Source organism: Chrysemys picta, chromosome 3, assembly GCF_011386835.1.
Source record: "Chrysemys picta bellii isolate R12L10 chromosome 3, ASM1138683v2, whole genome shotgun sequence".
Lineage (NCBI taxonomy): Eukaryota > Metazoa > Chordata > Testudines > Emydidae > Chrysemys > Chrysemys picta.
In genome coordinates this window covers 57,304,205-57,326,692 of record NC_088793.1, presented here as the reverse complement: position 1 = coordinate 57,326,692, position 22,488 = coordinate 57,304,205, and the positions used below count along the sequence as shown (strand labels likewise).

Genomic DNA, 22,488 nt, shown 5'->3' with positions numbered 1-22,488 from the left:
CCAGTGGCCGCGGTTAGCCATTGGCCGGGAATGGTGAACCGCGGCCACTGGGAGCTGTGAGTGGCCGTGCCTGCGGACAGTCAATGTAAACACTGTCTTGTGGCCTGCCAGAGGATTACCCTGATGGGCTGTGTGCGGCCTGTGGGCCACAGGTTGCCCACCACTGCTCTAGGTACATACTCAGGGCGGCTAGCTTATCTCTCTGTCTGTTCAGCCGCAGCCACATTGCTATTTTTAGCATGCTAGCTCAATCAAAGCTAGCCCAGATACGTCTACCCAACCTGGAAATTATACCTCCAGCCAGGGCCAGGTCCAGGCACCAGCTTGTCAAGCAGGTGCTTGGGGCGACCACTCCGGAGAGGGGCGGCACATCCAGCTATTCAGCGGCAATTCGGCGGAGGGTCCCTCACTCCTGCTTGGAGCCAGTCTCAGGCTTAGACAATGGTCTAACGCTCTACACGGCTCCTGGAAACAGCTGCATGGCCCCCCCCGGCTCCTACGCGTAGGGGCAGCCAGAGGCCTCCACTCTGCATGGTGCCCCCGCCCCAAGGACCACCCATGCAGCTCCCATTGGCTGGGGACCACAGCCAATGGGAGCTGCAGGGGCGGTGCCTGTGGATGGGGCAGCGTGCAAAGGCCGTGCCTCTGAGTAGGAGCTGGAGAAGGGACATGCCGCTGCTTCTGGGAGCCACTTGAGGTAAGCGCCACCTGGAGCCTGCATCCCTGAGCCTCTCCCCATGCTCCAACCCCCTGCCCCAGCCCCACCCCAGAGCCCGCACTCCCAGCCGGAGCCTGCACCCCTTCCCACACCCCAACTGCCTGCCCCAGCCCTGATCCCCCTCCTGCCCTCCAAACCCCTCGGTCCGAGCTCAGAGCACCCTCCTACACCCCACACTCCTCGTCCCCAGCCCCACCGCAGAGCCTGCACCCAGCCAGAGCCCTCACCACCCCCACACACCCCACTCCACCACCGCAGCCCGAAGCCCTGTCCTGCACCCTGATCTCCTCATTTCTGGCCCCACCCCGGAACCCACAACCCCCAACCAGAGCCCTCACCCCAACCTCAATTTTGTGAGCATTCATGGCCCACCATACAATTTCTATTCCCAGATGTGGTCCTTGGGCCAAAAAGTTTGCCCACCCCTGTTATAGACTATTACTCAACAATGGGATGTTAGGGGGCTTTCCCTGTTTATCATATATATTTTGAAATATATATTATAAATAAACAAACATATTTGATAATATGGTACAAAACTCACTTTTTGAAATTGCAATACTAATGGAAAAACTGAAATCTGTTTTTTTCACAAATAAATGTATTAATACAAATTACTTTCAATCCTTTTGGTTGATTTATAGGTGTTATTTTGTGTACTTCAGCAAATTCCTTAGCTCTTAATAGAACAATCAGTTTTTAAACATTGAGAAAAACATATCAAGAACACTGCATTTGTAATTGAATATGAATATCCTGTTCTGACATAATTTGTCTTATTTTTGGTTTAGGGTGATATGGGATTGCTGGGCCCAAAGGGATCAGTAAGTATGATTAACTACACTGTTATAGAAAATCAAAGGTATAATAAATTGCGTGGATCGTTTTCCAGTTTAGGAAACAGAGTACAAATATTTAGCTCTTCAAGAACTGCCGTGTAAGCAAATGAAATCCCACACTCATTTTTTGTTTTTAAAATTCTGGATGATTCTAATATGCAGACTAACTTTGAATAGGAATTCTCATCTTGCAAATTAAACCCTGTAAAAGAACATGGTAGTTTTATTTGCAGTTAGGATACGACTTGTGGCTATGTCAGTTTGCAGAGTGAGTGATATTGTATAAAAGTACTGTCAACACGGTGTCCTGTAGACAGTATATAGTCCTTCTTCTATGACAGTTCTGGCTATTGGGTTATAATGTCTTTGAAAACAAAATTATTTCTGGTACCAATCCCATGTACTACCTTATCCTGAAATTAAAGATAGTGGGCTGATGGGGAAGCCTAGCAGAAGCACATTATGTACCATAGAGGAAAAAGAATAGGAGATTTCATCTTGATCCTTTATTTTTGGATCATCCCAGGTTGGGAGTATTACTGTAGCTGAGGGATTGGTCTGTAACAATAACTGTTCTTACCATGAGAAACTGAGGATGGATGCTATAAAGAAAAGCTCTGCCAGCATCCTCAATGGAAGGTGGAATCGTGGGTCTGAAAAAGCCTTCAAGCAAGCACTAGAATCAGGAGCTTTAATGGAATAAATGAAACAACATGGGATCTTCCAAGGCAGTGGGTCTCAAACCATTGTACAGGTGACCCCTTTCAGATAACAAGCCTCTGAGTGCGACCCCCTCATATAAATTAAAAATATTTTTTAATATATTTAACACCATTATAAATGCTGGAGGCAAAGCGGGGTTTGGAGTGGAGGCTGACAGCTCGTGACCCCCCATGTAATAACCTCATGACCCCCTGAGGGGTTTTGACCCCCAGTTTGAGAACCCCTGTTCTAAGGACTGCTGCCTAAAATCACACTGTTCCCTTACTGTGGCCGTAGACTGATCATCTTGGTGAGTGGTTCCGCAATGGAAAGAGAAACTTGGCAATTGGTCAGATACGGTGAGAAAGAGAGACTGGGGCAATGCAGAGCCTTCAGGATTGGGAGAGCATTTGTAATAAACATGTTAAAGCTACTTGCTGGATTTCCTTTGTGCAAGTCCAGTAGCCTTTAAGATAGCTCCATCTTGTGGGTTTAACAGAGATCACATATGGGTAATTTACCACATTTGTGGGCATCCCCTTGAGTTGGGAAGTTCCTTGTTTCTGATAGATTTGTGGATACCTAAAGTGCTTGGGTATTTATTTATTATTATTTTATTGTAGTAGCACCCAGAGCACCAGTCAGGTCAGGGCCTCATTGTGCTGAGTGCTGCACAAACATATGGTGAGAGACCGTCCCTGACCCGAAGAGTTTATAGTCTAAGGCCTGCACTCCACTAGAAAGTGTTTGCCCATATTCCATATAGCCGTATAGATATACCGGCAACCCCCTTCCTTCCCTTCTCCCCCCGGGGGAGACACAGCTCATCTACACTAGGACCTGCTATGTCAGGGTGTGTGTGTGTGATTTTTTCATACTCCAAACCAACATAGCTATGTCGGTAAAACTTTAAAGAGTAGATCAGGCCTAAGGCGCCTGCAACGTGTGTGTAAGGCAGAGTTCTGTGCCCAGGCTGAACCCAAATGAGGTAAACAAACTAACAACCCCTCCCCCCCCGATCTTCTCAAACTCCTCTGCCTGATCTCCTTGGCCCTCCGTGTGGGCTCAAGGGGCTGACGGTGTACAGCAAATTTTAGAATCAGGGTCTGAGGCTCTAATCCTGGAAACATTTACACACATGCTTAACTCTGAGCATATGAGCAGTCCAATTGATTCATGTGCATTCAATTTAGCAAATATGTAAGTGTTTGCAAGACTGGAGCCTGCATATTCATATGTACTTCACTACAAAAAAAATCCATCAAAACTTTCCCCCAGTTCCATACTGTCAGAGAATATCATGTTTATGCAGAATTTCATATTAGCTGATAGCACATACTTATGCTGTTGCAGTTGCCAGGCAATGGGTCTGCAGGGATTAGTAGCTGGAAGGCAGTCAGAACTTTTGTCATTAGAGGAGTATTAGGCATCTGGAAAAGAGAGGGAGGTCAGACAGGGTGGGGAAGTCAGTTGTCTTGTTACTAGGGGTAGCTTCTGGGGCCCCTCTTCCAGTGGGATTGCGCATGGTATGAATTAGGGCAGAACTTGGCCTGAAATTTGAATATGAATATACTTTTAAGAGTTGTGCATCAAAAAAATGTCTTATATGCATACCTAAAATGGATGCTGATTAATCTGTGTCAGTGGAATGGTTTATTATTCACCACTAAATTCAGGAATACAGAACTCTTCAGGTAAGGCTATATGTCCCAGGATGGTTTTGTCACTGCTGACTCCAGTAACCTATTTAAAAAGACATAGAAAGCAACTCTTCTGGTCCGATCCCTGCCACTCTGCAAGCATTGACTGATCTAGGCTCATATATGGTTCTCTGAGACACAGAGGGTACATCTACACTGCAATAAACAATGCATGGTATGGCTGCGGCTAGCCTAGGTCAGCTGACCTGGGCTCAAGGGGCTCTAGCCTCAGGGCTAAAAATGGCTGTATAAATCTTTGCGTTTGGGATGGAGCCCAGGCTGAGACCCCACACATGGGAAGGTTGTGTTGGGTAGCTGGATAGGTAGCTGCTGGGGCAGCTAGAGTTAGTTAGCTGCTGGTGGGTGCTTAGGAGCTGTTAGCTGGGGCAACGTGATGGGGGAGGCTGTTGCAGCTGCAGGAGGATGCAGGAGGATGCAGCTGCAGGAGGATGCTGGGTCCCTCACTTTGTCCTTGTGCTGCCACTTCCTCCTCTTCTCACTGCTCCTTTCTGGCTGTGCTCAGCAGAGGGAGCAACAAGCCAGGAAGCACTTGGTTGCCTGATCAGCAGACACCACAGCAGCCCCATGTGATCAGAAGAAAAAATTTCAGGCAAATGTCTATTGCCTTCCTACAGCTCAGGTGGCTGAGATGGAAGAATGCAAGACCCTTGACAGACTTGCAAGCCAGACTTTCTTATTAAACAAATGCAGCTTTTACTTTGCAGCAAAGATGGCTATTGCAAGATCCTTGCACCTTTTCATTCAGTGAGTGTAAAGAGCTGTGGCCATTAACACCAACTGCTTAATTTCTGTTTCTTTGAAAAGCTAAAAGATTTCAGTAAAGCTTCTTCCTTATGGTCATGAGGCTGCAGCTTAAATGCACTTTGATTACCTTTCTTCAGCGTATCTAATATTTATATTTATAGATTACAAAATGGGATGCTTCAATCTGCCTTAGTTTATGGCCTTTTTGGTTCGTAGGTTACTTTTAAATATTTAATATTATAGGATTTGTGCAAAGGCTTAATAAAAAAATTAGTTCTGCTTCAGGGACTCTGAATAAGTAATATAGCATTGTGGAGGTGACTACCTGGGTCTGTCAAGTGGCAGTAAAGGGCTTGTTTTACAAGTATCTCTTTCCAATCAGTTTATGGGCTGCATTGTCAGGGGAAATAATTGTTCCCCCAGATGAAGATGCTGACGTCCTCAGAACACCATGTGTGCTTGCTTCAGTGGCTCTGCCCTGGCACAAAGAGAACAAATCCTTGGATGATTGAACGCTCCCCTCCTAAAAGGCACATTACTTGTCTTTTTGTGCAATGTGGCTAGTCTGGGGACCTTTCATCCTTACATGTGGGTTTCACAGGACCCTACTACAGTAGCCTGTACTCACCAAGCTGAGCTTGGCTACCACAGAAAGGGCAGTGCCAGCACAATGATATGTTCCCCTTCCTTCCCTGACTCCTCCTTGGGAGTCCACGGGGTAGGAAGGGATGAGAGCTCTCTGTGGGATTTTCCTTCCTATGGAGGAATGTGGTGCCAGTTACTGCAGAGAAAGTCTTTAGTAAGTTACAATGCTTACCTCCTTTCTGCTGTTCTAGGAACAGATGCAGGTGAAGGGATCCCATTGGAGGCAAGACATTGGGGGAAACAAGTGACAATGTGAAGGCCTAATGTCTCCATGCACAAGCCCCTTGTTTCTGAAGATCCACCCCGATCTGTGAAGGAAGAATCAGAAAAAAATTATATGAGAGTTTAAACACAGGAGGTAAAATCCTAATCCTATTGGGGTCAAAAGGAGTTTTGCCATTGACTTCAATGGGGCCAGGATTTTACCCATAGAGTTTCAACTTCCCTATGCAGGTTCACCCTGCACAGAGGAGCATCCAGCTCTTAAAATAACGTGGGCTGATATGTATAATAGAAAGTTTTATAATCCACTAACCAACCCTTCTTTTATTCTGGATTTTAGTGCATCCCTTCCCTCATGCTATTCCCTTTGTAACAGAAAGGATATTTTTCTTTAACAAAAACAAAGAGTCAAATAATAGCCAACAGAATTTGACAGAGGTGGCCATCATCTTTCATAGTAAGCAATGTGAAAGCGTAGGCATTGCACACGGCATATCTGTTCCTGCAGAAACATAGTGTATGGCTTGTATTGCAAAAATGCAGTCATACAAAATCACTGTCTCTCATTTGTAGGTTGGTAACCCTGGTGAGCCTGGCCTTCGTGGACCTGAAGGAAGTCGTGGACTGCCTGGCATAGAAGGGCTACGAGGCTCACCTGGACCTCGCGGTTTGCAAGGTGAACAAGGTGCTCCAGGTCTGCCTGGCAGCCAGGGTCCAGCAGTAAGTGCTATTTTTATGTTACACAGATTTCTCTGTCTCTCAAACACCACATACAACAAGGTATGTAGTTATAACTGAGATGTGTTTGCTGCTCGTGGGTTGGGGACATGTGCATGAAGCCCAGGTGACTTCAAACACCCCACACATTCTGGAATACATTATTCCTTTATAGGTGGTAGTGCTACTGAAAAGAATCTGGGGGCTATAGTGGATCACAAATTGAATATGAGTCAACGGTGTGATGCGGTTATGAAAAAGGCTAATGTTCTGGGGTGTATTAACAGGAGGGTCATATGTAAGACATGGGAGGTAATTGTCCCAATCTACTTGGGACTGGTGAAGCATCAGGTGGAGTGCTATGTCCAGTTCTGGGCTCCACATTTAAGAGAGATGTGGAGAGAAACTGGAGAGAATCTAAAAGACAGCAACAAAAATGATAACATTTAGAAAATCTGGCCTGTGAAGAAAGGTTAAAACAAATTGGGCATATTTAGTTTTGAGAAAAGAGGACCGGGGGAGGGGGAATCTGATAAGTCTTCAAATATGTTAAGGGCTGTAATAAAGAGGACTGTGATCAATTGTTCTCCATGTCCACTGAAGGTAGGACAAGAAGTAAAGAGCTTAATCTGAAGCAAGGGAGATTTAGGTTAGATATTAGGAAAACTTTCTAACTCTAAGGGAAGTTAATTTCTGGATCAGGCTTCTAAGGGAGAAAATGGTATTCCTATCATTGGAGGTTTTAAAATTGGACAGACACTTGTCAGGGATGGTCTAGGTTTATCTGATCCTGCCCTAGTGCAGGGGATGGACTTGTCTTCCCAAAGTCCCTTCCAGCCCCATATTACTATGATTCATGTGACAATTGGCTACAATGTAGTAATGTGACATATCTGAATAGCTGGAACCTATGGTACTCAGTCTGCAGCCTGACTTTTTCTATTCATGTTCTTATACTGCATGCATTCCTGTGGTATGTGTGTATCAAGATCACAAAAGTGGTCCATACACTGATACTCCCATTGACTTCAATGGGACTAGTCACATGTGTAAGGTTGAAGAACTGGAACTTTTATCATCAGCCAGCCAGCGTCTTAATTACATTCTCATTTTATAAATAACGACTGTATATTAACTGCTATTAAATATTTTTATCCCAGGGTAGAGAGCCAACAGATCAGCACATTAAACAGGTCTGCATGAGAGTCATGCAAGGTAAATAATTGCAATGTTTAATCTTTCTTGTGCATTTAAAGCAGGGGTGTCAAACACCAGTCCTCTGGTTGGATCCAGCCTCCTTGATGTATTAGTGTGATCCATTTGACATATTCAGATTCTGCAGAATCTAAGCTTTGATTTTTTTAAAAAAGTAAGTTTCTAGCCCTCCTACTTGCAAAGATAATCTTCCAGTGTGAAGCAAGTTTAACCCAGAGTCCACAGAGAACCTGGAACAATCACTCCTGTTCCATTTATTTTAGGGGGGTGTCTGATGATGACATTTTAAATGTCACCATTAACTATTTGATTGCTGATCATTTTAGCAGAAAGAATAAGGGAGGGGTGGGAGTACAGCACATAGGAAATCAGGAATTGCCACAAGGAAGAAAATGCCAAGGGAAGAAAAGAGGTGACAAAGGAGAGGGATAGAGAATGGGAAGGAAGAGAAATAAATACCAGAAATAATAGTGGTCCTAAAGTTGAGCCCATTTTTCCATTAAGTGATATTAACTGTCACAAAAGCTATTGAGCAAAGAGAAAACAATTGTGATAATATATAATTATTACACAAAGGCCATCCTGTGCCCTTGATCTTTATGCAAACTCTGTACTGTCTTCAGAGCTCAGCTGTGGACTAAGGGTGCTTCTAAAGCTGTAACATTTATTAAAAATTTAACTTGTCCCCATATACAGAATGAGTTTGATCTCCCTGGAGTAAAGAAAGTAGAATTTGGATTAGTTCATTGTACTCTTTCTTGGATTGAATGCTTTCCAATGAAAATAACCGATAAAAGAAACATTCCCCTCACTTACACCCTGTGCTATACCATTGACTGATGCAGGGACTAAATAGAGGCAGAATTTGGGGCTTTATCAAGCAGAGACTGTTTTCATGCAAATAATTGTGGACGAAGTCCAGCAGTATTGGGCCCCCGTTGGTTTAGAAACAAAACAATTGCCAAATAGGCTCATTGTGTCCAAAACAATGTAAAATTATATTTGTAGAGTCAAATCCTGCCCCCTCGCCCCCAAAACCCATTCAGCCCTATGGAGTTCTCTGGTATAACTCTGCCTGTCTTGGGGTTAATAAACTAGTAGTTAGTAGTTAGTAAAGCTAATTACTGTCATCATTGAGGGGAGAGTTTGCATTTATATGTACACTTGGAAGCATTAGATTTGTTTTTTATCAGTAAGTGTCAATTTCACTGTACACCCACAAACCACCAAAAATATTTCCACTGCTAATAATCGAAATTTACAGATAGGCAAAGTTAAAAAAAATGCTGCTTGAGAACTTATTGGAGTTTGATTTAAGAATATTTACTTGGTATATATGACATGTGATGCAGATAGTGTGTTTTAATGGTTATAAAACTTTAACTTTTTGAATGTCACCACCTCTTGTTATTACATAATTATTATATGACTTGTTGTAATAATTAGGCCTAAAAATTTACCCTAATTGTAAGCTCAACTGTAAAAGTATGTAAAAGTTCATAAAATGTCATAATAACCTATAATAACAAATGTTAATGAAAAAAGGGATGAAAAGAAGAAAGACCGAATTAATCCTAACAAAAGGGCCTACTAATATGGTTCAAATACGATGTTAAAATCATACTTAGTAAAAACAAAACATATAACATCAGAAATTAATAATTGGTATGTCATATATTTAGGCCTAATTGGTAAACAAAATGAGGGGATGGGCTATTCTACCCATCACTGAGTTTTTTGGGTCCTTAAAAAAAGAGACTTTGCGGTAAAAAAGATGGAAAAACAGATGGAAACTATTGAAGCAAGCTTCACCATCATTTCTGCCACCCTACCATCTCTTGGAACCCTAGGCCTTCGTCATTCTAATCCTGAAAAACTCCCTACCCAAACCAGGCCAAAAAAAGGAACCCAAATAACATCACCACCTCTACTGGCTCCAGCTAAATCCCAGACACCACCTAGAATAAAATAGAATCAGACTTGAACAGCAGCAGCAGCTCTTGCTCATCTCAACTAATTTCTTCTTTTACCCAAAAACCAGTTACTACCATCTTGGATACCATCCAAGAGACTGTCAAATAAGAAGGTTTTTCCTTCTGAAAACTCCTTCCAGCTAAAGGGAAAGGGAACAAGGAATGTTGTTAAAATAAAAGCCTTACTTGATACTTTTACATTTCAGATACTTTAACTGTTTTCCTTCTTCTTTGTATCTTTAATAAAAGGTTAAAAAAATGGTGTGTTTTCCATAGTACTAAGCAAGCTAAAGTTTCTGTGCATCAAACCCCGAACCTTGTTTACATTGTTTAATGTTAGACAGTAACTAAATAATGTTAACACCTTTGGTCCATATATTCCATCAAAATTAATATAACAGACCCTTTCATAAGTTCCTGCAAATGTGAAAATTTAAATAGATAAAAAATTCTTATATCCCATAATTTGCACAACTGTGAAAATCTAAATTGAGAAAAATAGAAAAAAAACCCACATTAAAATAACCGGTGATATTATCCATCAAAGTTATAAAGAAAATAAAAATCAAATTCTGCCAAACCTGTTTATATGTCAGGAATTTGCATCTCTATTTATTAAATTGGAGAGTGGATTAAACTGTGGTTTAAAAAAACCCATCATTGTGGGCCAGATGCTGCAGTCTAACAGGACCCGAATGTGGAGGTGGGGAGGAAAGGCAGCATTAAACCACCTTTACGCTAACCTGATTCTGCGGCTGACTAGAGGCTGGTCCCACTCCCAGCATAAGAGCAGCCTCAGAGCTGCCCTGACTTGCTCGCAGATGCTCACAGCTCCATGGAACTTTTCCATCAGCCAAGGCTAGCCAGAGCAGAGCAGTGCTTCAGACACTCTCCCTTTCCCCAGATATACCATCCCTGCACCCCAGTCTGGGGAAAAGAGGTGGGTTAGAGCTACTATGCTGGCTCTACATGTCCTGCGGATTCCACTTACACAATGGGAATCCCCAGGCAGCTATTTAAGCAGCCAGATCTTAGGAGAGGATTCAGCTCTCTATCCACAATGGATATTGATTGGTAAGAATTTTAGAACAAGAGCTAGAGAACAGCCTCTCATGGGAACCCCCACCCCCCAGGAGAAAGCACTGTCATGATTCCCTCACAGATTTCTTCCACTATGGTCCCACTGGGGAAGGGGTTACTATCTCTGCCCTCCCCTGTGGAGCAGGCACAGATCCCTGCAGAGCCTTGTAGCCAACTGCATAAACCATCTGCCACGGCTGCCCCAAAGCCTGTATTATCTTTTTTGCAGACTCTCCTTACATCTGGGAGGGGACAATGTTTATCCCCTCATACCAACTACTGCCTAGGCCCCAGCTTTCCCTATCAAGGTTTCAGGACCCACAGAGTGTCCTCTGCTGGTGGGAGCAACTGTGCCAAGGGGTTGTCTGAGCCTTCCTACTTTTATACAGAAAAGGGAGATGGATACAGATAGGGTTGCCTCTGCTTGAGGACCTGAGTCAGCCAATCCCACCCATATTACAGAAAAATGAACATCTCTTATCTATCAAACAGTCCTTTGCAGCCCATTGAATTGCCAGTTCTTTTGTGCAGAGAGTTCCCTACAGTTCCCTGCTATTACTATGGTAACTGGAGACTGGAAAGTGTTTTTATGAAAAAAGTAAACTTTGCATAATCTGAAATCACTATGCTTCAAATATGATGGTAACTGCCTGCACTGAAAATGTGATTTGCCATTGGTACTTGTTCACTGTTAAAATTATAACATTCAGCCATCCACTTGCAATATAGATATATAAATGTAGAGAGATGGTAGGGCCTTATAGGATTAAGTGACATGTCAAAATGAAAATCATGGGCAAATATTCAATCCCCTAACTCTATTTGTTTGGTGAGATTTGAGTCTAAACATTTATACCGTCCTTGAAGCATCAAAGAGATTTTTAGATGTCTGCCATAGAATAGAAGATGCCCTTTGGAAATTAGGCTATCATTTACCGGGATGACATTATTGTTCTTTATTATTTAATTTGAAAATTCTCAACAGTTTTTTTGAAACTGCCCAACAGGGTATTATCTTATTTCATTTCAGATTTGATTGCTCTAGCAACACAATATTTTGATCTGTCCGTTACCAGTATTAAAGGACCTTTCTAAAAGAAGTGTTCTCTTGAAAGGTAGAAAATACAAGGCTGTGGAAGAGGCTTATAATGAGATCAGCCCTAGAACTTGAGGAATATACTTACAGGCATCACAGCTAGTGATGAATAAAATGATCTGGAAAAATCTGTATTGTCCCATTGTACCCATTCAGACCTCTCCAAACAACACTCAAACCTTTCAAATATTCATATCCAAACTACATTGCTCCTGAAACCCACCTTGTTTAAAGACAACTGCCTGAAGCCCAGCTCTTCACGCTCCAAATGTCTCTCTCACTTACATATTGAATCCTGCCTTCTATGCAGCTGTCCCCAGGCTCCCAAAACTGTAGTACCTTCCTGTCCCTACTGGAATCATGTGCTTACACATTCTAGGATCTCTGTGTTCCTTTCCTGTTGAGAAGAGTGTTTAGCCAAGAAACACAGACTGTCTGGCACAAAATTGGGACTGACTGTGCCTAGGAATGGTTGTTAAATGTAGGCGAGGATCTCTGGACGGAAGAAGAGAACTGAATAGTCTGAAAAGGGGACTACTGCCACTAGAATGAGTATGGCAGTGGCTTGAAAGAGAAGGAAGAAGAGGAAGTAGTCTGTGGAGGCCATTCTAAGGAATGTTGAGGAACTGATCCTACTCCTATAACAATCAAAAGAGCTTTGCCATTGACTTTAATGAGACAAGTAACCATCTGAAACATGCAGAAAAATTCATGCACACTTACAAATTGAATTTATGCACATTGTCATGGCAAATTAAGTGCAAATTTGAGTATTTCCCCCTGAAAATGTGGGTTTAGGAGCTGCTCTCTTTAATTACCTCATGTGCCATGTCTTGACTTAGCATTATATGTAGGATGATATATTTCTTCCTTATTTTGGTATTCTTTATATGCCCTTTCTTTTGAGGCCAGATCCTAACATTAACTACAGTAAAATTGAAACCCACCCACCCTTTAAAGAGGTACTCTTATTTTCTATTTAATTAATTTTACATATAGACATTTTACAAAGTATATAATTTATTTAGATCATTTTAGATTCTCACAGCCACAAAATGTTTCGAGCGTGAGGTTCAAAAAGCACAAGACACTACTTTGTAGGATACGTATATAGTAAGCAGCTTGCTATTGACAGCACTGGCTCACAGAAGCCTCCTGTGTCATGGCTTATGGAAAATGCCCTGAAGAAACATTGTGTGATGTCATGTGCGTCATCCTTCTCTAACAGCTTCCATGGTACAGTAGTTGCTGTATGTCAGCTATCCTTTTCCCTTAGTGACAATCAAATACAAAATGCTCTTTACACTCTTGGGAAAGCCACTTAGTGCTCAACTAATTTAGGGTCTGTCTCTTAATTTCTCCCTTCCTGTTTCTTTCTTACAGAACAACTTGCTCAGCTAGCAGCCAGCCTTAGGAGGCCTGAATCTGGTGCTACAGGTCTCCCAGGTCGACCTGGACCACCAGGTGCTCCCGGGCCTCCTGGTGAAAACGGCTTCCCAGGACAGATTGGATCCCGTGGTTTGCCAGGTCTTAAAGGTCCTCCTGGGGAGATTGGTTTTAAAGGTCCAAAAGGTAAGAGAAGCTGTAACAGGCTTTTTAATTTGTGAAGCATAAATGCTGCCTGCTTTTTGGTATGATGACTTACTTATAATATGGAATCAAATCACACTGAAGTGATGTTGACCTTCCAAGCAACTAATTTAATCAACACAGAGTATGGCCTCATGAGTTATCTGGGTCGTAAAGCTTTGAGCACTTTGATTTTAGGATTAATACTTTAACCTCCTTTCTCTGCCAGCAAAGTGTCTGAATTTAAGTCTCTAATTTTTCTTTCCTTATTGTTTACTTTAACCTGCTAAGCCTTGAATTCTAGTGTCTCTGGGCACATCTAGACTGCAAAAAAGCCCCCTGTGGCAGCAAATCTCTGAGCCCAGGTTTACGGAGTCTGGCTCATGGGGCTCAAGATATGGCACTAAAAATAGCAGTGAATATGTTCCCACTTGGGCTTGAGCTCAGGCTCTGAGACCCACCCTCCTCACTATATTTCAGAGCCCAACTGGGAACATCTCATTGCTATTTTTAGTGCCATAGCGTGAGCCCCAGGCTGTATACCCGGCCTCCCAGATTTGCTGCTGGTGGTATTTTGCAGTGTAGACAAACCCTTTGAGGCACAGAAAGATAAAGGGCTGAGGGACTAAGGGCCAAATTTTTAAAGGTATTTAGGTGCCTAACACCTAACATCCAGATGCTCAAGTGGTTCTGAAAATCCCACTATGCACCTAAATACCTTTAGATCTCTGGTCCAAAATGACTTGCCTAAGATCACATAAGCCTCAGTTCAGCAAAGCATTTGGTCTTAAATCCAACCCTAGTCATCCAGTCACTTAACCACATGCTTAACTGCTGTGCTGATCAGGGATGGACTTCTGAATTGGGGCCATCATGAATAAATGGCAGGGTCTTGCCTCCTCGTTAATCCTTAGAACCCTCTTCCCCCCACTCGGGGTGTGTCCACACCAGTGGTAGCTAATACATGGTAAAATCCTAGGATGGACAAGGCAGCTTGGCCTTTCATACATTAGTAAGTTGAGATAAACAGTAGGAGGAAGAACTAGCAGGAAAATACATTTTCCCCCCTAGTGAAGACAGGGCCGTACAGTCTTCTCTCTTTTATTTACCTAGTCACTTTACATCTGCTTAGTTTTTACCATGTCTCCAGTATGTTCATCCTGCAGCTCACACAGATGGTGCTCTTTGTCTTCTGATACTCCCTCTGAATGTAAAACCAGCCATGTTTCATCAACAAACATCACTTATTCATTAAACTTTACGGTAGTATCAGCAATCATTTTAAATCCATCAGATCTCTTAGTTTACAATCGATGGACAAATCTTCCTTACTGTTTTCCTATAATAAACAAACAAATTCTACATTCAGCACCATTGCACTGTACATTGCAAAATCTATTGATCCTTTGAAAGGGTGAAATCTGTGTTAAGGAATTGGCTTACCCAATGTATTAAAAATCTTTATTTAATCTAAATTAATAATTTTTTGTTCCTGACTGACAGGGGGTTTTGCCTTCAGAGGATGGTTGGGGGAAATTTTCTGCAAAACTAAAGTACTTATTTCTATTTCCAGCCAGCAGTGGGTTTTTTTTCTTCTCCTTCTTGAATAAGGGCAGCAACAGTATCCTTTTAAAAATTCTCTTCCCTTGTAAAACCCTCTGGGTAACAGGATTGGAGTGTTAGTTTTTGTCAAAAGCAAAATCATATAAAACCCTGATGAGAGGTACAGTATACAAGGAAAACACAAACTTTAATTACAGTGGTGCTAGAGATCTGCAGCTACATTAATGTAGGAATAGCTCAAGGAATTATTTTCAGGAAATTCTATGGCCTGTGTTATATAGGAGGTCAGACAAGATGATCACAGTGGTCCCTTCTGGCCTAGGAATCTATGAATATATAATGTAGTCTCACCCACATTCTCTTCTTACAAAGTGGAAAAAAAATAGAGGCACAAAAGTTCACATACTGAACACTCTTTACCTGGCCAAAAATGTTGTTATAAAATACAAGAAAAAAAAGTTTAAGCATAAACACTAAATGAAAAACAGCAACTAGAAAAAGCAACTTCCTATAGCTCCATGATTCCATGGTACCCTCTGGTAAATTTGTGGGTGCATTTCTAAGTACCTCAATAGTAGTATATGTCCTATCCCATGCAAGGGTTTTTGTAGTAAAGAGTGTTTTTTAGTCTGTAAAACAGCCATCACCTGAAATTGTATACATTTGTCAGTAATTGTGCTTTGGACCAACCCTTACAGAAAGGTTTCTTTGCATGTAACGGTCAGGTAATTTTTCTGCACTCTTGAATGCAAGAGAACTAGGGTAGGAAAGTGAGATAAGTTCAGGGAAAGCTGCTGCAGAGGCTTCAGTTCAACCTAAACAACTGGAATTGCAGGAGCATTTTGATGTTGTTTGTTAAGGGGAGTTATCTGAGACATTTCAGTCTGTATCTACTTTGGCACCTAGACACCAAGATGATCAGTGCCTTAGAAACACTGATATATACTAAGTGCTTCTGATCTTGCTAGTTTGGCTTTGGAAGATGGAAAGAGTTTTTAATTGCTGTCAAGGAAAAAATGATTCTGCAGAAGAATTACATGCTGCCGTTGATCTGAACTAAATACATAGTACAGCTCTGAACGTGATAATCCCTGCCTTCTAGCACTATTTTATTAATAAATGCCAAAAGGGTACATGGTGTTCTGCAGTAGGCAAACTGTGTCAAACAAATAACAGGTTCCTGCTCTGAGAATCAGTGTTACCATCTGAATGCACAGTGGTGACCGAGAGTTTATAGAGACATACAGAGACGTGGTCCTGAATGCAGGGGGAAAAGTGAGGACTGGGAAGGTATAGCTGGGAGCTATTTGCAAAGAGGTGAACCCATGGGATTGGAAGAGGTCACCCAGGAAGAGAGTCAAAAGAGAAAAGAAATGAGGTCCAAGCAGGGTCGCCAAGTACTATGGAGCCATGGAAGAGCACGCTAAAAGAATAGTCAGAGAGGTGAGAGCACAATGCAATGGAAATCTGGAAGGAGAGTGTGTGAGGAGTGATCAACTGTGTCAAGGGTTGAGAAGATTGGGTCTGAGGGAGCAGGTCGTTAGTGAGAGCAACTTTGGTGGAATGAAGGAAGCCAGAAATGGAAATTCAGTCGAAAGCCACTTTGAAGCAGGTCAGAAAGAAAACTGGAGGAAAATTATCAGAGGGTGCAGCTGTAAATGATACACTCAAGGAGTTTAGTGCAAAGAGGAGAGGCGTGTGTCTATAACTGGCAGTAAACACTATTCCAAAGTTTGCAGTAGTTTGGAGTACTAAAATATATATGGGTAATGTGACATCAAGGCTCGCTGCTGCTGTAATTACCAGGACAAGGTTAATCTCCAAGTGGCGTGGGCAGCTGTAATCTTCTCTGAAATTTAGAGATAGCAGCTTCCTCCTGTAGCACACATTCGGCATCCTCAATGGATACTCAAACATGTGTGCTATCTCAACAGCATCAGCTCAAACGACTTCCCAAGAAGTTTCTGCTGTGCCCTTTCTAACTAAGTGATAATTGGCTATTCAGTCAAACTCACCATACCGGCTGTAGCGAGTTAGGACCATGAAAAGAAAAGAAACCATTCTAGTTTTTATTATAAACTTTCTCAAACATTATTAGATTTATACTTCAAGGGTTAAAATACTAACTTTCTATCTGCTTCAGAATGCCAAGGGATTGCATAGGCCTCTTCAAAAGAGATGAAAGCATCTACAGTGACTCTATATGGGGTGGACAGCATTTAATCCAGATGGTCAAAGTAGCAAAGATTTTAAAGCTCCCACTCAGGGGTGAAAGTAATAATAAATTTTTACCGGTACGGGGCCGACTCTGGCCCCCAAAAGGGGTGGGGCCTCGGGTGGAAGGGGAGGGGGTGGGGGGTCAGCCTCCTCCAGCCAGCCCAGCCGCGCTGGCTGGCCCGCGCTGCCCGGGGCTCCAGTGGCGATTTAAAAGGGCCCAGGGCTCCGGCTGCTGCTGCTGCATTCCTTATTCTTTCAGGTGCCTAATAAAACCCAGTTTGGATGTCAGAGAACATTCTAATAAGAATGGGCTTCTTTTTCTGCTGCCCTAGGATGTGGAGCCATGACATCCAAAGCAGTCATGCGCAAACCAGGACCCAGCACCTGAGAACTATTGTACTTTGTAGCCCAGCTCATGTAGCGTAATAAGGCCCCTACACCAGCTACTTCAGCCTTTCCACCAAAATGGCTGTTTTGTCCTTCATGTTTTGTTTTTGACTAGTCTCTCTCAAGTTATATTGGGTGGCACTATATGAAACATAGCATAGTCCAATTGTCATTTTAGGGAAAATGTTTTTTTTAATGTGTCTGCCCTTGAGTGTAACTGCTGTGGATAGTAATATGCTGAATCCACATTGAATTTTTACAAGAATATAATTCATTGTTGTTTGCAGTGTTGTTGTAGTTGAGTTGGTCTCAGAATATTAGACAAGCTGGGTGAGGTAATATTTTTTATTGGACCAGCAACTCTGGATGAGAGGGACAAGCTTTCGAACTACACAGACCTGAAGAAGAGCTCTGTGTAGCTTGGAAGCTTTCCTCTTTCACCAGCAGAAGTTGCAAAGAATGTAAGTCAGGCCATCACTCAGACATGCTTGCTCTGCACTTCACTAGGTGAGTCCTCTGCTAAACTCCCCTTCTCAAAGAGTCAGTTGTCCTGATAGTTAAATGCCTTGAGGTAGAAAAAACTGCTTTGCACAGACTGTGAATGACATTTCACTAATTTACCTCAGGTGAAGCTGGTGAAAAGGGGGAGAGAGGATTTCCAGGCAGAGGACCCAAAGGCTTACCTGGAACAACAGGTCTTCCAGGTAAATATTCAGGGGTATATGGAGGTGATAAGAGGAATATATAAGGGGGGAAGGTGCATGGGGGGGGGGGGGGGGGGGGGAGGGGAGGAATTGACATGATTATTTTGAAAAAATTCAAGTGCAGGCATTTGTTAAGGAATCAGCTGCATGTCTGTATTTTTATATTGTATATAAACAGTTACACTGTCATGAACAAGAATTATCATCATCATAGTAAGAGAAATGGGCCTGGGCCTTATCCTGTTCCCATTGAAGTCCATGACAAAACTCCCATTGGTTTCAATGGGATCAGGATTGGGACCAGCGTGTGTAAATCAAAAAATGTCATATATGCAATTCCCATAATGACAACCACAAAAAATGAAAGAATCTTATCCATCAGCAACAGTGGAGTTCTCAAAGCCTCTGTTTACAATTTTGGGGCTTCAAATTACAGTTCTCCTTTACTTTTGTGGTCATTAATTGCCATGTTGTGTCACAGAATTCCAGAATCCAGATTCATGCTCATAAATGTAACACAACCACCCTCTAGTGGTTAAATGAAGAGGTACATTCATTTTCACTATAACAAATTCTCTCTCCAGCACATTGCTGAGTATATATATGGATATAAGCTAATGAATGTCCTTCTCTGTGTAACAAGGATAATAGTTTCACTTATTAGCAAACACAGACATTTGGGATGTCTGAAAACCTCAGTTTACATAATATAAATGTACTACTTGAACAAACTTACAGAAATTGCTTATTATTTCATCAATTCATTGACAATTTAAGGAGAAATACATAAAAATGCACCTTGCTACTCAACAGATCTGCTCCCTGTGTGTATTGAGAGTCACATCTGACTATAGGACAAAAATAATTTGTTAGTGCTTCTTACTCCTGTTAGCTCTAGTGAGTTAACAGCCTGGATTCTATCCTTCTTGTGCATCATCAACAGAACTGTTCACTAAGTTTTAATCATTAACACTGCAACACCATTGATGGCAGTGGAGCTGGACAGAGGTAACTGTGGGGAGAATTTGGCCTATGGAAACTTTATTGCTCGTAATATGTGAGAACCCAAGCTCAGGTTGAGTTTGGAGGAATGGCTAATAGAGAAACATCTTTTAATGTGTAAAGGGAACACATTTTATATAGAACTCCCAGAGTAAACATGGAACCCCGCAAAGCTATTTTCACAGTCACTTAAGAACAAAACCAAACTTTAAATAAAACATTCCACATTTTATACCTGCCATGTAGTGCTTCTGTTTACATATATGTCCATTCTTCCAGGTGAACCCGGCAAACCCAGCTATGGAAGGGAAGGCCGTGATGGTGAACGAGGCCCACCAGGAGTGGCTGGTCAGCCTGGAGTACCTGGTCCTCCAGGTCCTGCCGGTCCTCCGGGATATTGTGAGCCATCATCTTGCACAGTGCAAGCTGGACAGAGAGCTGGTAAGAACGTGAAAGGGCCATGAAAGTGCAATGCAAGTGTTGTGAAATGTTAGTATCAGTTTACTCTCTGCACGTACAGCTGACAATAAAAAAAATGGAGGAGAAACCTACCAAATAAGGAGGAGAAACCTAGCATCCAAGGCTTCAATAGGACATACTTTAACACATTGTTTGTACGTTCTTACAAAGAGGCAACCAAAATTAGAATGATGGTGCTTACAAAACTACACAGGCAAGACCCTTTGGCTCTCTCTTCCCCCTTGGAGAGAACAAGGCAGTTGTCTTAAACCAATTTCTTTTAAAAATAAATAAAGCCCTTTCCCAGTCACTTCTTCCCCCTCTCCCTCTACCTTCCATCAACTAAATAAAAAAGACAGAATGGTTTGTTTATCTCAGTTGTAGCTGTTACTTTTTTTTTGGGATACATTTGTAAAATAAATTCCATGGAGCTGAATTGAACTAATCAGATCATCTCAGCTACATTCATTTCACCATGTGTTTGTGTTGTACAATGTATATTAAGCCTTTGTCTCCAATCACTGTGATTTAAATTGTACAACATGGCTGCCAGACCTTTCCTGTAAAAACATGCCACACTGAATACTTTGTATGCTGTAAATCTCTGTAAATGTGTGATCACTGGGTTATCATGAGTACATCATGTACAACAATCTCTATACGTAATGCCGGTTTTCATTTTTGTCTCCAATTTGTGTTGAGTCCCTACTTTTATATGAAGCCTGCTCCATCTCAGGTCCTTCTATGTGAAATCTAACTAAGAAGGCAAGAAGCCACTGTGAAGGGAATTTTAATAGCCAGAAATAAATGAGTTTGAGATTATTTATTTTAAAGGTCTAAAGTGACATCTCTGGTTGTACAAAAGGAAGAAATAAATAATGTTTCTTAACCCCTTGCATGTTTTTGTATGAATGGTCATATACACTACAATTAAAAGAAATAGTTCAGGTAGAGTCTATCCCATAGAGACATCCCTGTTTCCCTTTTCTATTACAGCTCTATTGCTAGAGAAAAATGTGCAATGTGGATATTTTTGTTTCTCTCCACCATGTAAATTAAAGTTTGTGTGTTTTGGAATATATAATTTCTCTAAAGTGTCCTCTCTTGAGACAGAAATAAAACTGTCCTGATTTAATGCTTTTTTCCCCCATTGCCATTAGTTTCCAAATAATTTTAAAATCTACACCTCTTTACAGGTGCCATAAATATTAATGTCTTCACTTCTTTTTGCTTATGCTCAAACCCTTCACATTTTTGTGACAGGAAATAAAAATGATGGGGGGGGGGGGAAATCAGTCAACTAAGCTATAAGTTTTGCCCAGAAAATACAAACAAGATCAGTGTGCGGGGGGGGGGGGGGGGGGGAGGGGAGGGAAATCCTGAAAAAAAAGTACTTGAAACACTTTCACTTGATGAGACTGTACATTAAAGCACACCATATTTCTGAGTAATTCCTCTGAGGGGCAGTAATGAAATTAATACCTACCAGAACAATGGCAACCAGAACGCCTTCCCACCTCCAGAAAAGTCAGTTACTTCTTGTTTCAGGCACATACCAAGAGGATGTGGTGGCAGAGCCAGCACAGCACTGAAGCACATGCTTAACTTGAAATGTATTGTCTAACTATGAAAATATTACCACTGCAGTGGTTGAAGCAGATCACAATAGGAGGAGAGGAACTCTCTAGTTTTGGTGGCTGTTGCAATAGCTCTTGGTGTTACAACAGCAATATGGCAGTTACAGGATGTACCTTTGGGAAGAAAATAAGGACAAAAGAAGAAAAGTACACAAAATTGGTTCATGGCCCCAAGCAGGTCCACAGCCTGTGCTGTGTGTGTGTGTGTGGTGGTACTTATGAACATGTCTGTTGTGGAGCCCCTATTCCTATAAATTCCAAGAGTTAGACTGGACCAGGATAGGGAATCTGTAAGGATGTAAAAATAAGTTACAATGGGAGGTTCGGCTGGCCATCCCCCCGGCAAATTTTGAAATACATTTTAAAAGATGTTAAGACCTTAAAGGAGGAGGAGGAGTTAACAGTGAAATTGCCATAACACCTTTCCCCAAACAGCACCTGCCTCCTGCATCCCACTCCATTCTCCTGCAGCAGCCATCTCTGATAGGGGCAGCCAGTGGCCTTAGTGCCATTGAGAACAATGGGAGAGAGCAGCCATTTTGAGATGCTCTGAAAGAGACTTCTTCTGCCTCTGCTGAAGGAGAAACTTCAAGTTATGATGAATAATGGAAAAAAGCCAATTAATCCTTTTTTTTAAAATGACCCCTTGCACAAAATGTATTCAAGCTTCATGAATCTGCCACTCTTGTGTAGTCAGATAGTGGCCTAACTGTGAGCTTTTGGGACAAAAAGATCTGACATTGAATGCTGAGTTTCATAAAGGATCCATTTAAAAAAATTATTCTGAGAGATTTACTTGTAAGTATTCAAAAAAATTCATTCAGTACTCAGTAAATGTATCTTTGGAGAGAATACACTGTATTTGTCATACTACATAACTAAAAGGTTGAATCCCTGCTTTAAGAACAAAACAACTCAACCTTAACAATAATTAAGGTGCCGCTAGAATTATTATTTATTACTAGTATTATGGTATGGCCTAGAGGCCCCAACCAAGATCAGGGCTGAGGCACTGTATACACAGATAGTAGGAGAGTCCCTGTCCCCAAATGCTTACAGTCTAAATGGCCAAGATAGACAAAGTGAATTGCCCAAGGTCACAGCAGGACACTGGCAGAGCCAAGCATAGAAGCCAGGTTTCCTGCATCACAGCCAAGTGCTCTGTCCACTATACCACATTGCCTCTCAGCCAAAGTCCTCTACTCTAATACCCCCATGATGTCAACAGTGAAGGATCTGCCCCAGGGAGTTTAATTCTTTGAAAATACAGCTCAGCAC

The 22,488-nt window shown here is 42.0% G+C and overlaps 1 protein-coding gene and 1 long non-coding RNA gene across 3 annotated transcripts in view; one reads left to right on the top strand and one right to left on the bottom strand.

Moving 5' to 3' along the window:
• The window catches only part of LOC112061417 (uncharacterized), a 49,537-nt gene extending 37,521 nt beyond the window's left edge, over positions 1-12,016 (bottom strand). Inside the window, exons 1-3 of the long non-coding RNA XR_002890245.3 lie at positions 11,896-12,016; positions 5,542-5,677; positions 3,599-3,689 (exon numbers count right to left, since the gene is read on the bottom strand). This is a non-coding gene — a long non-coding RNA (uncharacterized LOC112061417). The remainder of the gene's footprint in view (positions 1-3,598; positions 3,690-5,541; positions 5,678-11,895) is intronic.
• COL9A1 (collagen type IX alpha 1 chain) overlaps positions 1-20,462 on the top strand; it is a 94,812-nt gene extending 74,350 nt beyond the window's left edge. For both annotated transcript variants that reach the window (XM_024114433.3, XM_024114429.3), the window contains 6 exons: positions 1,510-1,542; positions 6,165-6,311; positions 7,469-7,523; positions 13,056-13,244; positions 18,035-18,112; positions 19,394-20,462. In XM_024114433.3, coding sequence (XP_023970201.2) covers positions 1,510-1,542; positions 6,165-6,311; positions 7,469-7,523; positions 13,056-13,244; positions 18,035-18,112; positions 19,394-19,578 — 687 coding nt within the window. In that variant the 3' untranslated portion in view covers positions 19,579-20,462. The remainder of the gene's footprint in view (positions 1-1,509; positions 1,543-6,164; positions 6,312-7,468; positions 7,524-13,055; positions 13,245-18,034; positions 18,113-19,393) is intronic.
• The last annotated feature ends 2,026 nt before the right edge of the window (positions 20,463-22,488 follow it).